A 10,198-nucleotide genomic window follows, 5' to 3' on the forward strand; every position below is an offset into this window, starting at 1 on the left:
AATATCAAGGGTATGTACTCAGATGAATATAGAAATAAAATTTTTGTTTAAAAGTGACTTTTCACTATAACTGGGTTAAAAAAAAACCTATTTTAAAATGTTTTAAATGGTCTTACATTCACTCAAATCTCCCAATTTCAAAACAGCAATATCTGGGATAAATGTATACTGACACAATTCTAGTTCAGTCTCTCAATTCCTACGGATCTTTTCTTTGATACTCATATAAATTTTATCTCAATTTATAAGTCTTTAACTAATACTATTCAACAGGGAGATAGATGTTTGACGGCTTATTTTTCATAGTTAATGCTGATTACCCGTATTAGACAATAGCATAAAAGCTAGTAATCCATTAATTTTCCCTTTTTGTTTTTAAGATTATCTTTTTGAGGTACTACGAATTTATAATACTTCTAACAAATCATGAATCACAGTCATGATTAATTATTCATAATAAAATCAGAAATTATTTTTTCTCATCTCACAATTTAATCACTGCCATCCTGCAACCCTGCATCGTTAGAGCAGCAGGGATTGGCAAATTTCTGTACAGGACCAAACAGTAATTTTAGGCTTTGTGGGCAGTATAATCTCTGTCTCAACTACCCACCTCTAGCATAGCAGGAAAGCAGACACAGATAACATGTAAATGAATGGGTGTGGCTGTGTTCCAATAAAAATGTATAAAAACAAAGCCAAAGATCAAAAACAAAGTACAAATATAAAAGGAATGCATTTTTTTTTTCATAAAGCTTTCCCACAATGGCAGAGGGAGATAATAAAATATTTTATTTCAAAGAGTCTCTCTGTTAAGCTACTTGTAAAGTTAGGTATAGATATAGAAAAGAATTTGGCCAAGAAAAGTACTCGGATCACTTAGAATGTAGACAGTTCAACCACAGTGATTAAATTTTGTCTGTTACCCATAATCTTATACCCTAGAACAGGATTTTTTTTTTTTCCTTTTTGTCTTTTTTTGTGTCCGGCAAGGACCGCAACCCTCAGTGTCGCGCCCGTACCGGACTGGGACCGGCAACAGGATCGCAACCCTCGGTGCTGCGCCCGCCCCTCGCTCAGCCAGTGAGTGGGAACCGGTCTGTATGTGGGATCCGAACCCTTGGCGGGAGTGCCGCCGCGCTCCCAAGCGGCGCACTGTAGCAGTGTGCCACTGGGCCGGCCAGTAGAACAGGATTTTTCAACCTCAGCACTACTAACACACTGAACGGGGTAACTATTTGTTGTGGCGGGCTGTCCTGAGCATTATAAGATGTTTAACAGCATCCCTGGCCTCTACCTAGTAGATGCTAGTAGCAGTCCTCCACTTAGTACAATCACAAATGTCTGCAGACAGTCAAATGTTCGCTGGGGGCAAAATGACCCCAGCTGAGAACCACTGCCCTAAACAATGTTTGCACTTTAATTTATCTTTAAAGCCTATATTCTTTTCCTGTTTATAATCACAGTTTATCCAACTTTTTCATATAAAACATCACTTCAAAGTTTTACAGATTATACTACTGAAATGCCATATAATATGATATAAAACCATAATTCCTCCATTGCTGCTAAATACCTATGTTGGTTGCAATATAGGTATTAAAAAAATTTGAAATTACTTCCTTAGGACATACTCAAATTAAAATATTTATCTATTCACTGGGCCAGTTACTTTTTTAACGACTCCTGATACATAATTTTAATCTAAAGTGCCTTCCAAAAGGATGATGTACCACTAGCCATTTTGTGATTTTTAGTTTCTCTGTATCCTTACTAGAATTTTTACCAGGCAAAAATATGCCTTGTGTTGTCTCCAATTACTATTGAGGATATTCATATATACATTTGCTAGTTATACTTTATTTCTCAAAATAGTAAAATAATCACAATTTTAATCAAAGAACTAAGTTACAAAATTATCTATTTTATAAGAGGAGGGGAAAAATTCCTGAAACAAAATCTACCATAAGCAATTACTACCCAGGCACTGGTTTTTCACAGTTGGCTGGTTTTTCAAATATTTACATTGGTATCATGTTTTACTGACATTCTTTGTGAATAATGGGTGATTGGAGCGGTGACTCCAGGGATGTGTTGCGAAGGAAAGAGATGCCTGTGTTAAACAGCCTGCCTTCTACATGATTAAAAGTAAAGAACATTAAATAGACCAAATAGGAATAAGAACAAATTTACAATATAAAACCTGTTACATTACATGATTTCAAAAGTTTAAAGAAAGAATTACAAGTAATTCACAATAATCTTCAATGCTTACATTTTTCTTTTTTTACCCAAATTTAGTCGGATTTTAGCAACTTTGGGATATAAGCCAGCACAAACAACAGCTTTAATTATCTTCTCATTATCTATTGGAGACGGGAAGACAGAGGGAAAAAAAAGTGAAATACTGATACAACGGATAACAGCAGCAAGTTATTTGCACTGTGTTTTCTGCTTTACCTGAATTTATATTAGCTTCTGGATCTTTAGGATTTCTATTGCTTACAAATCCGGCTCCAAGAAGATGCTCAGCAAACTGTCCTTTCATGTTATGCAGCATCTGGGGAACAATGGTAACAAACAGAACGAGAACACCTTTCACACACAGGGGCTATAAAGCATACGCTCATATAATTTAGTTGTAAACTTTCCCTACTATCTGAAAACACTTTTTTACAAAAATGTGATGTTTTAAAAAGCAGGGGCTGGCAAACTACAAAAGCCTGATTTTCTCAATTAAGTTTTACTGGAACACAGCCACACCCATTCATCTACATATTGTCTAGGGTGGCTTTTGCACCTTAAAGGCAGAGGTGAATGGTTGCAACAAAGACCATAACGGCCTGCAAGCATAAAATACTAGGCCTTTTACAGAAAACATTTGCATGTCATAAGGGATAGCCATTGATGTTTTAGGATTATTCCAAAAGACTAACATAATGTTTAAAATCATTTTCAACCCCTTATTTTGAAAAAATATACAAAAGCATAAAAAACATAACTAACATCTGTATTTCTATTACCAAGAATGAACTACTTTTAACATGTTGGCACATAAGCCTAAGGCTTGTTTTCTGGGGGGTTTTTTTGTTGTTGTTTTTCAAGAAAAATTACTATTTGAGTAAAAATGATGCACAGATCCTTATAAAGCATTCAAGTAAAACAGAAAAGTACAAATGAAGAAACTTCCCTCACCTCAATACTCTTCAGAAATTATTATGAATTAAGTAAACAAGACTGCAGACACATTAGGAATGTATCCTAACAATGAGATCACAGTATATAAAAATTGTTTTTATAAAACTATCACAATTAATTTTAGTTGAATTTAAAGAAAGTAGAAATTAAAGTCAATAACGAGATGAATCTTTTATTTTCAAAGTCTCAAAAAATATTTTCTAAAGAATCCTTTTTAAGCTTAAAACAAGAGATTATAAAACACAGATTTGATCATATTTCAGTATAGATCCCCTTCATGAAAGGTGTGACTTTGATTTCCCTACTTAATTTTTCTTAAATTTCTTAATTTTCCTAGCCACCTCCTGGTTTTTATTATCATTTCTTCATATTGTTCAAGATAATAATCTTTACATTCAATTCTGTACGTATAATTCCCAACACTATTTTATATTAGTTTATATTTAAGTTATTTCAGTGCACACCATCATTGAAGTCTCCACTCTGATTCATCTCTTAATAGTCATTTCAATTGTCAATGAGTTTTTCAAGAAGAGCTCGTGGGTACAGTATTTCTTGAGTGCTTTCTTGAATGCCTGTCCTTTGTCTTTATATTTGAATTCGTATCTTGACTGAACATGATATTTTCAAACAACACCCAGATTCAGCCACATTTTCATTCTTCCGGTTCATTTCATTTTTCCTGTTTCAAGGAAATGTTCTTATATGTCTCTGAATAAGCATCTGATTACATATGATTTTTATGTAATAAAAATCCTCATGATGGATCAGTCCCATCTTGCTGTCTATAAGCTTTTTACTTACTGCTTTAATTTCTGTCTTTTTCAGCTGCATCCACGACCTGTGATTATGTCAAGCTTTTCTTCTACAGCAATAATTCGTTTTTAAGGGGTGTCCATTTTGTTCCTTGTGATTTTCTTTTGGTTTTCAATTTGATTTCTTAGATGAACAGTCTTTTCATTCATTCTATTGGTTCATTTTCTTATCTTTGTTTTACTACACTTATATTCTTATTAAGCTACTCCATATTATGAAGCAATTGGAAGGTATTTTCTGTTGAAATATGCTGTATTTCATTCCTTTTTTTCTTTGGCCGTAGTGTCTTTCAGAGTTGTCATAACGCTTTTTCTCATTTTGCTAATGATTAGGCACTTTTGGGTAAGATATGCTAGATTCTTGACTTGTTTACCGCTTTGTAGATTTGTTAAATGTCCAGTATCAGGGTTCAGGCCACATAGCTGGAGTGTACGTATTGGAAGGTGAGGCTATTCCTATTTGTACTGGCCTGAGATCATTTCCCCAGTTCAGTGTAGAGTCTGAAGTGCATATGCCCTATTTATTGCTTATTTTCTTCTGTTTCACAAATGCCTGCCACACATTATTTTCAGTACATTAAATCAGAAAAGTTAAAAATAACTACCTATTTGATATTTTTCAATAGATTTTAGATGTATTAGTAAAAATTCTTAGTTTGAATCATCAAAATGGCAACTAGAGGGTGAGAATAGGAACATTAAATGAGCCTCACTATGCTTCCCTGTTATGCTGTGCAACCTTGTTTCTTTTCTCAGCCATTAGTTTTTTGTTTATTATATTACATTATACATCTTCACTTGTTTTGTTGACTTAATAAAGATTCTCCCTACTATTCTGTATACAATACAAATATACACAAAATTTGTATATATTTGACTTTTGCTACATATCTAATTATATACTATGGAAACATATATTCATCAATTTAATTTATATATGACAATTACCACAAAATATTCACCGTTACCTGTAGTGTGTTTGAAGAAAGAAAATATTCCCAGCAATAGTCCTTTTCATATCGGAAACCACGTCGCCTAGCTTCTTCCCAGCCCTAAAGGACAAAGAAATAAAGAAATCTATATCCAGCAAGGGATTAATATCCATAATATACAACTCAAGCAATTACACAGTAAAAAAACAAATAACCCAATTAAAAATTGGGCAAAGGAACTGAATAGACATTTTTCAAAGGAAGACATACAAATGCCCAACAGGGATATGAAAAAATGCTCAACTTCACTAGTCATCAGGGAAATGCAAATTAAAACCACACTGAGATATCATCTCACTTCAGTTAGACTGGCTGTAATCAAAGAGACAGAGAATAACAAATGCTGGTGAGGATGTGGAGAGAAGGGAATGCTCCTTGCACTATTGGTGAGACTGTAAATTAGTACAACCACTATGGAAAACAGTATGGAGGTTTCTCAAAACAACTACAGACAGACCTTCCATACAATCCAGCAATCCCACTTCTGGGTATATACCCTAAGGAATGGAAATCATCATGTTGAAGGGATGCCTGGCACTCCCATGTTCATTGCAGCTGTGTTCACAATAGCCAACATATGGAACCAAGCTATATGTCCATCAATGCATGACTGGAAAAAGAAAATGTAGTATATATACACCATGGAATACTACTTTGCTATAAAAAAGAATGGAATTCTCCCATTTGCAACAACATTGATGAGCTTGGAGAAATTTATGTTGAGTAAAATAAGCAAAGCACAGAGGGATAAATACCGTATGTACTCACTCGTAAGTGGGAGCTAAGAGAGAGAGAAGGAAGGAAAGAAAGACCACAGTGGTGCGTTGTACTTGCAGAGCAAGAGAACATACCTAGGGAGACAAAGTGGAGTGCGGAAAGGGGGATGGGGAGGGAGGTCGGGGATAATTGGGGGGATAATTGGGAGGATAATTGGGTGGGGGATTTGGGGTATAATCACAATTTGTGGTAATGGGCATGCTGACAGTATGGATCTGGCCATCACACCTTAGGCACGAGTGGTGACAATTTGCTTTGTACCCCATGAATATTCATAACCAATAAAATAAATAATAAATAAATAAAAAGAAAAAAATCTATATTGTTCCTCAAAGTAAAGATTACTTACAAGTTTCTGTCTTTATTTTAATAATAATTTAATCTTCTACTGATTTTCATTTTCTTTGTAAAAACTTCAAAGAACTTTCAAATTTACAAACTAAAAAAAACCTCCCCATGATCCTAGTTAAGAGATAACCACAATTGAAGTTCCAGACCTTTATACAAATAAGTTATATAGTGATATATTCATTGTGTATTTCACACAAAATGGCATACTATGCATAATGTATTAATCAATCACCTTCACAAATGTTTTTTTAAGCTATAAAAAGAAGAAAATGGGAAAAAGGGAAAGAAAAGGCTAAATACATTCAAAAGAAAAGACACGTAAACTTTCCCAAAATACGCTGTACAAAACAAACTAGAGCTATACTAAAAAGTTACCACCTCTATAAACCAATTACATTAAATTTTGCAAAGATGGATGATAAATGTTTACCCTTGGATAAGCTAGGTTTTTGGGAACAGAAAATGTCTCCCCAATCTGAATTATGTGCATGATTATTATACTCTATCAAAATGTCAATTCTGAATATAGAGGTACTTTATTAATGAATAGAAAAAAACTGTCAGGAATGGCAATATGACAAAAATAAAAGGAATAATACTAAACATAAAAATTGTTCACTTGTTCTATTCTTATCAAAACACACTTTTTTCCCTAAAAGGGCAAATGTAATGAGCTATTACAAAATTGAGAATTACGATTTTTTTTTCAAATCTTCACCTAATTTTAATATTCTCAGCAATTTATTCCTGATACCTGTAATATAGATTTTAAAAGGTTAATATGTTCCTGTTGTACTGTCAGCTTCGCATTTGAATAATCTGTCACAATCCAGAACTTTTTTTTTTTTTTTTTTTACCTCAAATGCATTGACAACTGTCAAGTGGTCACTTTTAGTATCCTTTGCTAATTCCTTTCTTCTTGCATCTGCGATCTTTTCTTTTCCCTTAAAAAAGTAACAAAGGCAATTTAAATTGCTCAGATGCTATAATAGAGAACAGCATTCCAATAAAAAGCTAATTAAAAATGTATCTAAGCAACAGCTACTTTCTACATCTAAAAATGCCTAGCCTTCATTTCTTTCTTACCAATGGAATGACAAAGGGATCTTTGAAGCTGAGACTAGCAGCAATAGTGAGAACTGGGTCTAAGCAACAGAACAGAGCTCCAAAAAGAATCATTTTCCCAATATGTGGCTCAACTGGTAACCGTGCTAAATGGACTCCAAGAGGTGTCAATTCTTCTTGTTTATCCAAAGCGTTCTGTAAAGAAAGACTTTATATTTAAAACAGACATTGTAAAGCATTATGTTTACAGCTATCTTTGTTTAATTAAAAGAAGTAACAGTCCACTGTGCACTCTCTTAAGCCCAAATACCCTAATACCGTTCAGCTTTGGTTTTCTTCATCAAAACATAAATTCTGAGGTCAGCAAAGGTTAGAAACTTATTTAAACAAAAACAAAATTATCTACAACTTGGCTTTACTGTAAATGTTAGGAGAGAAATAAAAGAAATAACGAACTAGCAAACTTTCAAATAAAGAAAATCACCCAATAAAGTATGAATTGTGGAAAAACAAAAAAAACGAGACACTGTCATATATTTGGAATATGCAATGCATAGCCCCTAGATTCTAGCAATTTAGGTGGCATAAGACAAGAAGGCAAGAGATAAAGAACATATCTAAAACCCTGGAAAATGGGAGTGACTTCTGCTTGGATTCCCTAAGTAATTGGTCCAACCGTCCCACAAAGGACAGGACAGCTAGAAAAGATTGAAGACACTGACAAGTTAATGTAAGAATTACAAGTCTAGGGTTTGTGGAAGAACAGATGTCCAGGGAGGTAAGCCTAGAGGTTAGGGACAATTTTCTTGGCAGAAGCAACATAAATCTTCCTGGAGGAAGTTATCATCCTAGGCTTCACATTTTTATCTACAAAGCATTGCGTAAACAGACTTTCCAGTACACAATTAAAAAACCAGACATACCAGAAGATACAAACAAGAAATAATAAAAAACAGAATCTGTAGCATCCCATCAGACATAGACTTCTATTAAACATTTTTGAAGGAATTACCCTCAGTCTTATAAAAACTCTTTCAGAGAAGAGAAAAAGAAAAAAGAAATCATAATACACCCAACTTTTGAGCCTAGCAAAATCTTGATACCTAAATATAAAAGGGACACTTGAAGAAAGAAAAACTAAATAAACTTACACATGAAAAACAAAAAACAAATCATAAGTAAATTGAATCCTAGCAAGTTAGGTTTATTTGAGGCATGAAAATTGGTTTAACATTTGAAACATCGATGTAATTCAATACATTAATAAACTAAACAAGTCATATCATAATCTCTTCATCAGAAACAGAAAAAGGGTTTAATAAAATTGATTACCCATGCATAATAAAAATTTTAGTAAACTAAGAATACTTTCTTAATGTTGTAAGAGCTTCTGTAAAAAATATCCAACAAACATCATACTCAGTGATGAGCCTGTTGACAGCTCTCCCTTTGAGAACAAGAACAAGACTGGAATGGACACTATCATACAACTTCTGCTCAACATTGTACTGGGGTCCTAGAAAACTGGAAAGGAATAAATAAAACTGTAATTATTTAAAGAGGTGACTACATATGCACAAAAATCTACATATAGTTATTAGAATAAGTGGGTTTTACAGCATTAATGAATACAAGGTCAATATTCAAAATCCAATTGCACTTCTATGTATCAGACTTATAAGAAAATGAAACATTTAAAAGTTAAAGCAGAATCCAAAAATGCCACTAACCAGAAATAAACCTAAAAAAAGATCATAAAGCCCCTATGTAGAAAACTCTTAAACACAGAGAGGGTAAATACCTAAATAAATGGAGGAATAGATCATGTTAAAATATTCTAAAGATGTCAGTTCTCTCCAAATTGATTTACAGATTCAGTGCAAGCTCAATCAAAATCCCAAGATTCTAAAATTTATTTGGAAATACAAAGCACCAAGAAAGGCCAAGACACTCTTGAAGAAGAATGAAAAGACAAAGCACCAAGAAGGGCCAAGACATTTGAGTGATTGGTTCTACCAGACAGCAAGATTTATTACAAAGCTAGAGAAATTAAGGCAGTGTGTGACACTGGTTCAAGATACAAACACAGACCACCAATAGAATAGAACAAAGCCAGAAACAGACACACAAATCCATAGACACCTAACCTATAACAAAGGATGCAAAACAAAGAGAAAAAGAAAGAATGAACTTTTCTATAAATGGTGTTTGGTCAATTGGATCTGCATATGTAAAAACTACGACTCCTGCTTTACCAAAAGCACACAAATCATATGCAGATGGATTATGTATCTAAATGTGAAAGACAAAGTTTTTTTTTTTTTAAAAGTCTTCATAAGCCCAGAGTAGGTACATTTATTAAAGGGCAAAAACCAATAACCTTTAACACTGATATATCTGACTACATTAAAATAAAGAATATTTATGAAGACACTATTAAAAAGAGAAAAGCTGAAAATATAGACACAACTGATAAAAAGCTCAGATGAAGAGTACACAAGTATATAATGATCTCCTACAACCTAAAAGAAAAACAGGCACCAACAATTTACAAGAGACTATTCAAGTGAGCAATAAACATATGAAACCTGCTCACAAATTCAATGATAGTCATGAAATGCAAATTAAAACTACTACATACCTACTGGCATGGTTAGAATAAAAGACCAATAATACAAACGGTTAGTGAAGCTACAGAGCAATGAGAACTGTCATCTAGCAGTGGTGGAAGTGGAAGTGTTTCCAACAACTTTAGAAAACCGTTAGGGGTATCTCCCAAACTTGGTCATATATGTATCTTATGATGCACTGAATTCACAACTAAGCGTGAGATATACTCGAACATGTGAACCAGGCAACACTGAATTCTGAAGAATATTCATACCAGCATTATATGTGATAATCCCAGACTAGAAATAACAAAAATGTCTTTTCAGTAGTCATACAATAAAATACGGCCCCGCCCCCCCCCCCCCAAAAAAAAAAAAAAAAAAAAAAAAA

The 10,198-nt window shown here is 33.6% G+C and overlaps 1 protein-coding gene across 1 annotated transcript in view; it reads right to left on the minus strand.

Moving 5' to 3' along the window:
• The window catches only part of DHX36 (DEAH (Asp-Glu-Ala-His) box polypeptide 36), a 52,686-nt gene that overhangs the window by 3,408 nt on the left and 39,080 nt on the right, over positions 1 to 10,198 (minus strand). Inside the window, exons 19-23 of the mRNA XM_008584773.1 lie at positions 7,220 to 7,393; positions 6,991 to 7,077; positions 4,982 to 5,065; positions 2,461 to 2,560; positions 2,276 to 2,366 (exon numbers count right to left, since the gene is read on the minus strand). Of these exons, the coding sequence (XP_008582995.1) occupies positions 2,276 to 2,366; positions 2,461 to 2,560; positions 4,982 to 5,065; positions 6,991 to 7,077; positions 7,220 to 7,393 (536 nt within the window). The remainder of the gene's footprint in view (positions 1 to 2,275; positions 2,367 to 2,460; positions 2,561 to 4,981; positions 5,066 to 6,990; positions 7,078 to 7,219; positions 7,394 to 10,198) is intronic.

Source organism: Galeopterus variegatus, unplaced genomic scaffold, assembly GCF_000696425.1.
Source record: "Galeopterus variegatus unplaced genomic scaffold, G_variegatus-3.0.2 Scaffold3369, whole genome shotgun sequence".
In the NCBI taxonomy this organism is placed as follows: Eukaryota; Metazoa; Chordata; class Mammalia; order Dermoptera; family Cynocephalidae; genus Galeopterus; species Galeopterus variegatus.